We start from the raw sequence: 13838 nt of genomic DNA on the forward strand, positions 1-13838 counted from the left end.
AAATCAATAGCAGACCAATAAAAGACATCATGATCCACCTGTTGAAGTTCTCCTGACCTTCAGAGTGTAGAGATCATAGGTCTGACATTACTGCAGCACACTGAGCAGCAACAGGTCTAGAGGTGGATGAAGTAATAAGATGTTGTATCTCACCCTCATGTTGTCTTATGAAATATTATCCACCTCTAACACACAAACAGACGGTACTTAGGAGTCGTTTTCAATTTGTTTAAGTAATGAAAAAATATTTGTCAAAGTAAATATCCTGCAACAAAATAGTCAATATAGATGTATGATGCTATACACTTTACAAAGTTGGTGTTAGGAACAGGCCACAGAATCTATACGTTTTGTTGCTTGCATCAGGACAAAATCAGGAAGCGACAACAGGCAATAAAACGCTGGGTTTTATTAATAACAGGATGAAATATTACATGTTGCAATTCCATCAAGCTGAGAGAAGGTAGTTGCTGCACTTGGGGGGAGATAAAATCAATGTAATGGGTTTTTAATTATGTGACATCAGTCATTGTTTATCTCAGCTGGGGGAGAAACACTCCCGTGTATGTTTTACTGGTTCAGTCTGGAGGGAAACTCTTTGAATGTTTTATTGCTTCACTGAAACGTTTGAGCATGAGAAGGTTTGGAGAGCAGGGTCCAGGAAATCTCTGGTTGTAGTTTTCGACATTGCTGTTCTTCCTCTGTTGCACTTTCTTTCTACAACTAAGTAATTAACCTTGTGCACCTTTGTAAAGATTATGTGATTTGTATTTCCAGACATACTAGCATGCTCAGGAATTATCTCTAGCAGGTATTTTTTTTAAAAAATTAAAACATATTAGTATGGACATAGGCTCAGTGAGGTTGCTGACCACAACTGACGGATTACTTCTCGCCTCATGCTTCCCTTCCGAGTGCGTAGAAGAATCTTTGGATGCCAGTGGAGACATTAACGGTGCTTTCCTATAGTCAGTGTTTTGTAGAAATATGGTGGAGCAACATGGTGGGCTCAGTGGAAGAAGACCTGCTCCCTCCCTCAGAGGGAGGAAGCAGGTCTTCTTCCCTTAGAGGGAGCTCTTTTAGTTTAAAAGGAGCCCTTTGGAAATGATATTTATGCAAGATGGAGCTCCTGCTCACATTACCCATATGGCTCAGCAATGGTGTTTTGAGTATCTACCTGGCTTTCTCTTTAAGGAGTAATGGCAAAAAACTCCCCTAACCTCAACCCAATCGAGAACTGTTGGGAAATCCTGAGGAGTTGCATCTTTACCAATCCACTACCAACCAGCATGAAACAGCTCAACTTTAGGGCTGTGAGGGAGAGGAGGAAGACAGAACCATCCAAGAACCTTGTACATTCCATGCCTGAAAGACTGAAAGCTGGGATCAAAGTGAAAGGGGGAAACACTGGTTATTGAATGAACTGATTATTTTGCATATTCAGCCTTTGAGCTTGGTTTTTCTGGGGAGAACAAACTTTTGGGACACGGTGTAGCAATTTGTTTCTGTCAAATTAAACTGAAACATTTTGCGTTAAGTTTAGCCAAACGAGATGTTTCTGAAAACAGTCAGTCCATCTTGACATTTTACTCAAGGAAACCAAAAAAACATATTCCACAAAATTTTCAACCATTCATTTAGTACATTAAGGATGTTTTTGGAGTCTAGGGGTCAAATCTTTGAATGACTCTACAGTTGTTAACTGCTGAGGAGATGGTGACAGTTATGATGGTAGTTCCTGGTACTGTTCTGTTGAAATGATTATACTTCATATTTGTAGAAGAGGATTATACATAAAATAAATATTTCTGTTTTACAGTCCCACATCTCTTTGTATCGTTTCATTTCAGGGATGCTTTGACTCGTTGGAGGATTAAGTAAAAGGTGCTAACAGATATAAATAAAGACAGACAGCGACATGGTTGATATATATAATATATATACTATATTATTATTCACATTCAGACAGTGATTTGTAAAGCTCTGACATCGTGTGAAAACCTCACAACTCCAATTCAGTAATTGACATCCGGCCAACGGTTCCAGATTTATGCTCAATTTTATCCTTCACAAACACTTTCAAAGCCAACAGCTTTTTGAGGTGATGTCAAACACTGAATCCAAACTCCAAACTACATACTGACTCAGGTTTTTAGTTTGCAGTGTGTTCAATTGAGAAAAGCAACACAATTATGCAGAAAGCAGTCAGCAAGCAGAGAGTAAATTTTTGCCCTTTACAGCAACATTTCAATTTTACATGTTTTGTATCATTTTCTATTCGAGTAAAAATAATAAAGTACGCTGATAGTTCTGGATGCTAACAGCTAAGCTAACAGCAGTACGAACAGCAGCCTTTCAATACAATACAGCACTTGATTCACATTATACTTGTCACAATGTTCAAAACAGCTTATTATTTATCGGAGTCCCACCTAGAAGAACACAGGCCACCGATTGACAAAAATACTAATTTCTGGAATAAACTTGTAAAAGTTTGAAGAGAAAGTTCTGTTTTAAGAAACATCTCATAATACTACAGGATAAGACTGAAATATATAATGAAAAATGACAAACTGTTTGAAAAAGTTGCATTATTTCATGAATAAATCTAGATTTTACAAGCAAAAGTCCTAACATTTCAAGATAATGTGATGTAGTTGAAGAGTAAAATCAGAAATTTAAATATGGACGTATTCATATTTGGAGAGTTAAGCCTAAGGGGAAGTTGAAGTGTTTTATGGGAAAAGTAAATCTATTATAAGATAACAATGCGCTCACGTGAAAAAAGTAGGAAATGTACCAAAAAAATCATTACATTTCAAGATTAAGTCATAATTTGGCCGAGATGGTGCAAAATTACAAGAAAAAGTAATATTTTCAGCTTAAGTTGCAAAAGTAATAAAAGATTGTAATATTTCAGAAAAAGTTGCAATTTTACAAAAAAGATCAGGATTTTAAGAAACATTAAGAGTAATTTCAATAAAAATTCTAATTTTACAAATCTAAATAAACTAACATAACTGTTTACATCCACATACAGTCCAAACTAACTAATCTAAGCGGAACATTTCACGTCATTTTTTTCTCATAAAATCAGAAAATATTTTGTCTTTTCCAACAAAAGTCTTCAATAAAAAAGTTTATTCTATCTCGTAACATCACCACTATCTATTCATATAATAACTTTGTTTGGTACAATTACAATTTCCTCATATGGTTCACTTCATGAAATGAAAACTTTTCCACAGAATGTTGTGACTTCTTCTTCTGAAATGTGTTTATCATCTACTAGTGGTCTGTAGCCTTGCAGAATAATGCATCATTATGTAATTTTTTTGTGTAACTGTTTTGCTGTAATTGGCTTCATAAAACAAATCTTTGACTCTGCAGATTTTTTTTTTGTCTGTGTGGTTGGTGTTTTGCTCTTAGAACTCTTTGAAACTAATTTGGACAAATGCTGAAGTTTTGGTGATTTTGGAGTTGTGAGGTTTTCAGCTGAGAACTCTGGTGTTTGACTGTGTTTTCTGTCCCACAGCTTCTAACAGCAAAGTGTCACAGGTTCAACTCCTTCAACTCTGAGCTGGACAGTGAAGTGCTGCTTGGGCTGCTTTAAATAAAGACATCAGCCAAATGCTAAAAGGATGAGCTTGTCAGTGGTCGGCACACATATTCGTACACTTCACCATCATTACATTTACACAAACAAACACTGTACACGTCTGAAGTGCCGTCAGGCAGCCAGACGATCAAAAGGGTCCATTATTTGATATTTCTGATACATTAGGACTTCCTTTCAGAAGAGCTGGTGTTACAGTTGTCTCCTCTCTCTCAGGTCTGATGTCTGAGTGCGTGTCTGCTCCTTTTTTCCCAGAATGCATCTCTGTACCTCTTCAGCCGTTTGTCAGTCTTCCTCTTCATGAGAGCGTTTTCACCTCTGAGGAGAAAAAATGGGACAACAGGGTGTTTTCATCACTCTGTGTTCTCAGTGTACTGCCTGTTTTAGTTAATGTGTGTGTGAATGTGTCCTTACTGTGGTTGCGTTTGGACAGAGCAGAAACTCAGACACTCGGCGTCCTGTGGATCTGTGCAGCGGCAGCGACTGAGCTCCCTCCTGAGACGCACCGAACCAAATCCATAAGGAACCACGTGGCTGGAAGACAAAGCCATTGTTCACGCTCGGATCTCGCTGTCAGACCACAAACATGATGCATGCAAGTCTATGTATGGCCTAAACCAGGGGTGTCAAACATACAGCCAGCGGGCCAATACTGACTTGCCAGAGGGTCCAGTCCAGCCCTCAAAATTACACAGGAGACACTGAAGATTGTGCAATATAATGTCAGTCAGCAGCTTTAGAACAATAAAGTTTGGTTTGGTGGAACCCTATGGTGGATACACTGCAACAACCTTTATGTATTTTTTATATATAATCCTATACATTTACAAGGCAGGGGGTTAACCTTTTCCTTAATAGTCTCCATTTAGTTTGTTTGTTGAGGTGGTCAGAATTACTACACAAATGTGGACATGAATGCAAATTTTAAACATTTTTTTCATCTTGACAAGTTGTTTTGAGTATAAAGTAAAACACTGCATTGTTCAGTTCCAGATACCTGTGACTGAACGTTTTGTGTCTTTGAAGATACATTGTTATCTGCAAGTTGTAATGCTCACACCTAATTGATAAACTGAGGCATAATATCTGTGAGACTGCACTTATTTTCTTAAGAAATTCAGGCTGTTCATGTTTTGTAAAAAAAAAAAAAGAAATCATTAAATGTGAACGTTTTCAGAATGTACATGGACTTTTTTTGCACTAAAACAAAGGAAAACATTTGGAGATGTCGTTATTTTTTAGGTTATTATGCTATGATTTTACTGGTCCGGCCCACTTGTGGCGTTTGAACTAAAATGAGTTTGGCACCACTGGCCTAAGTGGTCCAAACATGTGACCTCCATGAATAGAATCAGTGTTTTGCTCTTAAGCCATTTTCTCTGCGCAGTCTGTGCAACAGTGACTGGATGTGGGACCTTGAAAATCTATTTCCAACACTGGGTCACTAGATAGGAGATACTAGTACCCATTTGTGCCACACTTCGGCTTCGCTTCTGTGCAGTTTGAGGATGTGGTGACTCCTCATTCATGGTTTTACACAATGTACAGACTGTTGGATGTGATCAATCCTTGTCCTTATGGAGACTAGCTAAAACTAATCAAGTGTTTCTGTGATCATAAACATGGTGTAGGATTTCTTAATGTGTGTTTGTAAAGTTTAAATTGTTTTCTCCACCAAATAATGACATGTTAGGGTAAATGGGGTTAAGATTACTTTATACAGAATTATTAAGTAGTCTAACTACTTTTTGGCCAGCGAAATATTTGAGTTAGCCTAAAAATAATAATGCAGCATCTGAAACATCTCTTGCTGCAGACAAGAAAAACCTCATAAAGCAATCAAGGGAATTATTTTAGCTCAATAAGATTATGAGTAGAATTTCGGTAGCTGGAATCAAATACAAGTTTAGCCAGTGTGAAAGTTTATCTAGGAGCATTACTGACAGATAGCTGATTAAAATGGTACCAAACATGCTCATACGTGATCAGCAGACAGGTTAAAATTATGACATTGATACTAATCAGGAGGAATAAAATATTAAAACTAAGCAAGAGGTAGATTAATCATGAAGTCATTGAAAAGTTCACTTGTTCGGTAAAATGGATGTGCATAAAAGGAGTTTTGTCCAGAATTGTGGGATGATTGTCTTTGTTGGTTCTGACTGGAGTTCAGAGTTCCTTGTCAGTGAGTGGGATGTATTTGAAGTGGTCCTCCAGGTTTCTGAGCTTCTTCCCTTCTGTGGTTCAAGAATCAGTCAGAATTTGGTGGTACTTGGGGGTTTTGAGCCAGTCTCTTGCTAAGACAGGTCCAATACACATCCTGGAGGTCTGTATTGGGGGGAATCCTTTAAAGTCAGCTCTCGGCCTCGCTCCCTGCTGACTTGGTGCTTCGTGCCCCCATGCCAGACATGTCCCACATCTGGCGTGGTGTCCTGGTGTCCCTCTTGCTTCGCTGATCAAAAGGGGAGACCGTCTCCATCCTGTGGCTGCAGAGGTGATAGGACTCCAGAGCTATAGGTGGGGGAATAAACAAAACCCTGTCCTGGATCTGTTTCACTGTTGGTAATGGCTGGTGGATCCTACAACGGTGTCTCTGCCACTACTGCTTACGGCAAGTAACGAGGACAGAAGAGAAAAATCTGCAGACAGGATGTGCAACCTTTGAACTGAAGGATGGAGTATTTCTGTTTAAAACTTCTCTTGAGATTTCATGCTTCAGAGCTGCCAAGCTCCAGGACTCCGATTGCTGCTTGTGTTAAGATTTTTTAAGTGGTACAAAGCATCAACACAGTCATACAACCTGAAGTGTCTGATCTTTCATGCGTGTAAACAATATCTTCTGAACTTTAGACTGTAAATACAGACTCTTGCTTTCAGGGCATTTTTCACTGCATTTTGGTGAGTTCCTGCTTGTTAAACAATAGGATAACAATACAAGACCCAAGTGTAACTGCATCCCAGGAATATGCAAACATAGATACCATCCTTCCTCACATCTATTACCACAGGCCATTGGTGGCTCAAGCCTGATAATGTAGTCAGTTCCTGCTTTCAAAATCTTTAACCCATATCCACAATTAGCTTTTACTTAAAGCTGAGCTAAACTTTAATCCATGGAAATTCTGTAAATCTGTCAAAGCACGAGTTTGCAGAGCAAGTTTTATTTCAGTCATTAGTCACAAGGGGTTACTCCTTCTCTTATTCTTCACAGAGATACATGTAGAAGTACAGGTTCCGATGATCACATGTTTAAAAAATGCTATGCACTTTTGAACCAGACAGATACAAATAGGAATCAATAATAATAAAAAATATTTTCCAGAGCACCTTAAGGGAAAAATAATGAGAACTTAGCTTCACGAGTTTCAAGGCTTTCCTTTGTGGTTTATGACCATGATTGCTTTCAGACTTACTACTTAATGAAACAGAAAATCAAATAGTTACATAAAATTCTTTGTACTATTAGATTCAGTTCAATACACAATTTAGACTGCATGACTGATTCGGGCAATTAAAATGAGATTCAGGATGATAGTAACTTTGACCATTAATTTCAAATTGGACACAAAGATATAATAAATATTTTAGAATCCCTGAAAAGGGATTCTGCAAATGATTGGAGAGAACGTTATAAAAGATCATTGAGGATTTCCAGTTGACAACCAAACATATAAACCAACAGATACTGAGGAAAGGTTATAAAGTTTTATGTTTTGTGGATTGTTGGGCAAATTAACAAAGAAAAGACTGAGTCCAAGTAATGAGAACAATTGCCTTCATGTTCTTTGTGATTGGTGATAAAGCAAATTGCATGAAGATGAGAGACCAGGTCGAAGGGTCCAAAATCCAAAGGTTTCTCCAAGAAATTTCTTCTGATGCAGCTATACAGACTAAGAGAGCACTTCAAGAAATTCTCAGCCTCACGAGAAAACGTCACCGGTGAAACGTTGTTCTTGCATTTATTTGCAATATAGTTTTTTTTAACTTCAATGCACTTGGCCGACCATTGTTCAAGCTTCACAATCATGGCAGAAGATCACATCGTGAGCAGCATGCATGACCTCATCGTCACCTTGAAAATGGCCACCACGCAAGTGGGATCTTAGTTTGGGAAACTGATAGAAATCAGACGGTGCAGGTCAGGTGAGTAAGGTTCAATGGGCAACACTTAAGCCACATTTGACTGCTTCAGTCACCTGATCCTGTGCGGAAGGATATGTTGTCCTAGGACCGAGGACAACAACAGTAAGCTCCAAGTTTTTCTCCCTTTTTCTATGGTTGCTTCAAATATTTGAGTTTTTGTGGACAGTTATAAATGATAAGGCTGTATTGTAAACAGTAATGACCCACAATGGGAGTTGCGCTCCTTGTTTCTGGCATAAACTTTTTGAAGTTTCCTCATCTGACCCTGACTTAATTTGTAGAGTCTGCAGTTGTTATCTCAAAACACATTCTGTTTCCTTTGATTGAAAACCTGCGGTGGTCTTTGCAGCCACACGTTCCTTGGACCTCTTCCCAAACGTACAAACTTCACACCATTATGGAAGTTCGGGTCACACATCTGGTATCGTGTTCTGATAACAGAGGCAATAAAGGTCTGGAGTCTTTTGTCTTAAGACTCCTTATGTCTGTTGATCAATACAGAACACCGGTGCCAGTTTGAGGTGAAAGAAGCTGTTGATTCTTTGTGTCAAGCCAGTCATTTTAATTTGTTTGCATGTCCAGTGTTGTCATGGTTAGTTGTTCTTACAGCATCATCCCACTTTATAAAGATCTAGATGGACGGACTAGTGCGTCTGAACAGCGGTAGACTTTGACAGTAGCAGGGAACCTGCACCCAGATGTGAACTGGTTATAATACATCACGTACATCTTTATACAAACCAACAGTCGTATCCACTGTGAGCTATAATTCACACAGTCTCTGTTGTTGACTCAGCTATTCGTTCTCTGGGGAAAGCGAGTGTCTGGAACTAATTTCCCAGCAATCCATCAATTACTTCCTATCATTTTCCTCTGAACCTAAGTGTTGTACCGACTGACCATCACAACAGCCACACCATAAACATGACTAAGAATGACTGGGGTGATTCATTTTTCAATTACGTCTGTGTTAGTTTGCCTTTGTGGGTTATATATCTCACTGTTTGAGTAGCCTCACTACAAGCAGCCACAGGAGTTTCTTTTACTGCTGCTTAGCTGCAGTGAGTCACCCTGCTCCTGATCCATCTGGTGCCGGTGTGACCGCTGCGTTGGCTCTTGGCTGTGCTGCAGCCGGCTGCAGGTTGGAGGGGAATCCACCGCCGGATTAGTGGCGGCGTTAACTAAACCACAAGAGGAACTGCCAGCAGATGCCAGCAGCTTAACAGCACTACATTTATGTCAAAACAAGATCGTACCTTAAAATAAAGAGAAGGCTTTATTGTTTGTAAAATGCACCTTGAATGTAAAGATATTTGGGGGGAATTATTTCATGCTATTTCAGAGTCATTACACTACTGACAAGCTTCGTATCTTTTTCTTTTCTTAGTTAAATGACAGCACATCTGGGCCTCATTTCCACTATAAGGTCAGCGAGAAAATGCGAACCTTTCATCTCCCAACCTTCCTCTACTCTGTACTCTCCTCTGTCAACACTCCTCTGTCTCCTCATTTCTGCAATATCACTTATTTTTCCCCTTTCTGCTGCTTGTTGACCTCTGTGTTGTTTTAGTAAGTCTGTTGGCTTCACTTCCACATTTTTGCCTTATGTGTCAAAGGGTTAGGGTGCTCCTTTCTTAAGTTACACAAATGAATAAATCTAAGTTACCTGAACTATTGAACTGTAGCTCAGAGAGTTATGGCTCCGTTGCACTAAATACTTAGGACTCTTCCACTCTGCTTACTTCTGTTCAAACCTGTCTTTAGATTTGGAGTTATACCATGGAATGCCTATTTCATATTTCCATTGATTACACTGGCTGAAGTCGACCTGTCCAGGGTGTCCCCTGCCTTCGCCCGAGTTAGCTGGGATAGGCTCCAGCACCCCCTGCGACCCTCGTAGGGTAGGATACAGAAAGTCAGGCGATGTCGTTCTAGAGTGACAAAGTTGGCGTAGGAGGAGGTTGGGGTGGATGGATGAGTCAACACACCACAAAACTTTAACATGGGAGATTGTTTCAAACAGATAGTGCATGTTGTTTTTATTAATCATGACCCTTCCATAACCTCAACCATTTACTGTTAGCATGACAATGAAGGTCCTCAAGTCTTAGCAAATTTCCTATTTTACACCAAACCATGATCATTTCCTTGTTTTTGTGTTGAAACCCAAATTCTTGCTGTATACAGAATGTGCAAATGAATAGGGCCCCATCACTGGCAAAGGACCTTGCTGTACCAGTATCTTTATTGTCTCCTCAAACATAGATTGACATACTTGGTAATTATGGACCTCAAACTGTGAAGAGTGCAGAAAAATAGCCCCCTGCCCTCCAAACATGAGGCCATTCTATGTGACCTTTCAGGACGAAAGCTTGTTGGCTCAGTTGTTTGTAGCACAATGCTACCATTATAAGATTGTTCTATGTTAGCCGTCACAAATGCGGTTCAAAGGTAATGTTTTCTAAGATTCATTTTATTTTTTATTTTTTTTTTACCTTTGTTTCTCGTTTCTTTGTTGCGTGTGCTGCTTGTCATAGCATCAGACAGGTTGAAAGCTTAATTGACGATGAGACAACCATTGTGCATTTACGTTAGCACATGAATAAAAGTGTGTTTTCACAGAAACCATGAAATTGCCTGGGTGATCCCAAACTTTTGAATGTTAGTGTATGTAGAAAAGGGTGTAGATTTGGTTTGTACTTATGATCGCGAGAAATAAGGAGATTTTGCATAGAGCTGAAAACAGTCCTCATAGTACATAACCAAACCTCTGCCATTGTCTCAGCACATTTAAAACTGACTATTTGTTGCTGCTGTGAAGTTGTCCATTTTAAAATGGCAGTCTAAGGCAACTGACTCACATTTGGAGCCACAAACTTCAGTTTTTGCTACTTTCACACTGGCTAAATCTTTCAGCTGTACAGAGAAAAGACAAACTACCTGCATAGTCTTTTAGAATGGAGGGCTTGTTGCAAACAATATGTTGGTGATTTATTACTTTGAAAAACATCTATTAAGCATTAACTCTCATACTGCATGTCAGCCTTTCCCTTAAATATTATCAGGCCACTTCTGGCACAACACCATATTTTCAACTGGGCTAAAGCACGAAAAACAACATTGTGATCATGGAAACATACACTCATAATATCAAGGCGCATTGTTAAACAGTTTAAATTTGGCTCACATTTGTACTGATGTCTGCCAAAAGTGAAAAATGCTTTTATTATTGGCTTTTAGTAAAGTAAACTTGTCAACCAAATAGCAGATGTTACATAAACTCCACTTATTTGAGTTCACCAAAGGTGGCTCTTTTCCTAGAGGCGGCTTGCTGTTCTCACTTAGCTCATCTTTAGTTTGGATCCCAGTCTTTTTGGATGTTTGGAGACATTTCTTTGTAACTGAGGCCAAAACTGATTTCTGTGTTTATTTTTACACTTATGAGGGTGTACATCTGACTTGAAAAATATTTTTAAAATTTATACTAAAGAATAGCTTAACAGTTATTGTTTTCTCCTGGTGTATAACAGCAGGTCGGAAGAGGGCCTCCCTTAGAGACAAAGTTTAGTGTTACTGGATATTTTGTTTTCAGCAAGCCCACAAAAATACCAGAAACCGCCAATGTGTCAGAAAAAAAGTCTCTGACTTCCCTCCTCTGTCTGTGGCTCTGAGCCCAATCCCAGTGGTTCCTACTGATGGTGTGAATCATTAAAAACACCTCCCAATTATATAGTTTTGGTGTTTAATAATGTGATAATTGCTCATTTCCTCAAACAGCAGGGCATTGTAGTTTTTGGCAAACCAATAGCAGGGCATGGTGTGTTTGTTGGGAACAGTTTTCAGCAGCGGATTAGTCTACATCTGTCGCAGCAGGACGGTGTACGTGGAATAGATTAAAACTACAGTGTGTGTATTCATGAAGGAGCATATTTCTGGACAACAACTGAACTCTATGGCACGGAGAAAAAAGATATATGAGGATTCTCATCAGAAGGATACTGTATGTGGGGATATAGGATATCACAAGGCTTCATCGTGTCAAGCACATGTTGGCCTGTCTGCATATTACATAAAAAATGTTATTTTTAGCAGGATGTGTGGAAGAAGAAAGCAGTAGTCAGGAGCTCCCTGTCGCCCACAGGATTTAGTGGCATAGTTAGTGACGGTGGGCACTGCCACTGCTGTTTAAAGCGTCTTTATGGCGAAGGCAGGAAGATTCCATTTTACCACACTGCTATGTTTAGACTAAACTAACAATCTGAGACGGTCCCAGTGGTTTTTGGCTAATCTCTGGAAGCTATTTTGGTGACACCTCTTTTTCTCTCCCTAAAGTTAATTAATTTCGAATGTGACTTGGTGGCATTACATGGAAAAACCTTCAGCACAGCATGCCTTTAAGCAGTATGCCTTACAGTTTGTCAAATATAATCACACAGGTTTTGATGCGTTGGGTAAAAATGGAAAAGATCAGTGCGGGAACTTTAGATGCAAGCTATTAAAACCTATTTAGAGCCAAAATAATGCTCATTTTGAAGAATTCTGTTCTTGCCAAGTGTTGCACGATCAGTGTTTTATTCCAAATTTTTACTTTTTAATCTCCATATCTTGACTTTGAATAAAATCAGGTATTATAACAAATCTGTCTTATTTCCAAACAGTTTAATGTGAACTGGACTTATGAAGTACTTCAGATGGGAACAGGCTGTGAGGAGTTAACTGGCTGTGGGCAGATCAGGGTCCGACCATAATGATTTGAGACTCTGTGGTCTCCACGGTGGGTTGGTGTTAAAGGGTTAAAACAGGCTATTTAGAAGCAGCGAGAGGAAACATGTCAGAAATTACCCTTCCTTAGGAAAGGTGTGCTTTCTTATTAGCTACACCACATCTAACTGCTTACTCATTGCTTGTGCATACTGAACTAAAATGAAGTTAATTGCTACCAATTGTGAAAGGAGCCGAGCGCCTCGTTTCTATTTGAGGCCAGGCAGCTTAAAAATATGAACAACTGGACTTGTAAAGACTTACTGGAGAAACATTCAAGTTTACCCATCATGGCACAACAATGTCTGTTTGATGGTTTCTGGGGTCAGGGGTGGGTGGAGTAGCCAAAAACCTGACTCAAGAAAAGTAGTGTTGTTTTTTTTTGGTTTGTTTTTTAAAGAAAAAGCTTTGAAAACAATAACTAATTGAGTTAGACTGTAAAGACAGCCATTGAAAAGCTGACTTGAGTAGCAAAAAACAAACAAAATAATGCTATCCTTACGTTTGTCACAGATATGACTGATAATGTAAAAGATAATGTAAAGAAGTACACGTGTTTTTTTTACAGATCATATATTAAAATAGTCTGTATCTTGTGCCATCACTGCATCAGTATTATATTCCGTAAAGACTCTGCTCTCTCTCCTTTAAAGGCCCTACTTTGTGCCAGTTTTCAGCAAAATTTTGAATTTCTCACATGTTCCTAAATATGCCTCTAAATTTTCATTTTAAAGTACCACAAAGATGGTTCATTTCACCATGACTGTATGAGCCCTTGTTTCAGCCTTGTTCAGTGCGGTCCGTTTCAGTGTCTGTAGCTTTAAATTCTGCTGCTGTTCACACCCCCTTCAGGGAGAAGACTCTCTTGTGATTGACCAAGTGGAGAAAAACATCAATGTTTGTGACCAAGACGCTTCAATCACCTCTTTCTCTTTGAGCAGCCATTTTACATGGATATTCTAACTTATACTTGTAATCATAATTTATCACAGGCAGAAATATCACAGAAGTATTCGTCAAACTTTCCCTAAACACTAAAATTAAAGCTGAAATATACTAAAATGACTAAATAAAAGGTTGCAAAAGCTGACAGGAAATACAGATAGATGGCCTGTAACTCTTATGTGTTCCTGTTTTTGTCCATGTTCTGTGTTTTTAGGGAGTAGTTATGGTTAACATCAGCTTTTAAAAAGGCAGAATAGTTGTTAAGTGCCGATGACTGATTGTGTGTAGAATCCTGTAACCTGGTGCTTTTATTCTGAGAACTACTGACTTGGCAAAACAGTGAAAGTTTATCTTAGTGTTGGACCAGAGCTGG

The 13838-nt window shown here is 38.9% G+C and overlaps 1 protein-coding gene across 1 annotated transcript in view; it reads right to left on the reverse strand.

Annotated features, from left to right (window-relative positions):
* Positions 1-389: 389 nt before the first annotated feature.
* The window catches only part of si:ch211-202p1.5 (uncharacterized protein LOC103909337 homolog), a 30378-nt gene continuing 16929 nt past the window's right edge, over positions 390-13838 (reverse strand). Inside the window, exons 3-4 of the mRNA XM_051936782.1 lie at positions 4031-4150; positions 390-3934 (exon numbers count right to left, since the gene is read on the reverse strand). Of these exons, the coding sequence (XP_051792742.1) occupies positions 3829-3934; positions 4031-4150 (226 nt within the window). The 3' untranslated portion in view covers positions 390-3828. The remainder of the gene's footprint in view (positions 3935-4030; positions 4151-13838) is intronic.

Source organism: Acanthochromis polyacanthus, chromosome 16 (genome assembly GCF_021347895.1).
Source record: "Acanthochromis polyacanthus isolate Apoly-LR-REF ecotype Palm Island chromosome 16, KAUST_Apoly_ChrSc, whole genome shotgun sequence".
Classification (NCBI taxonomy): Eukaryota; Metazoa; Chordata; class Actinopteri; family Pomacentridae; genus Acanthochromis; species Acanthochromis polyacanthus.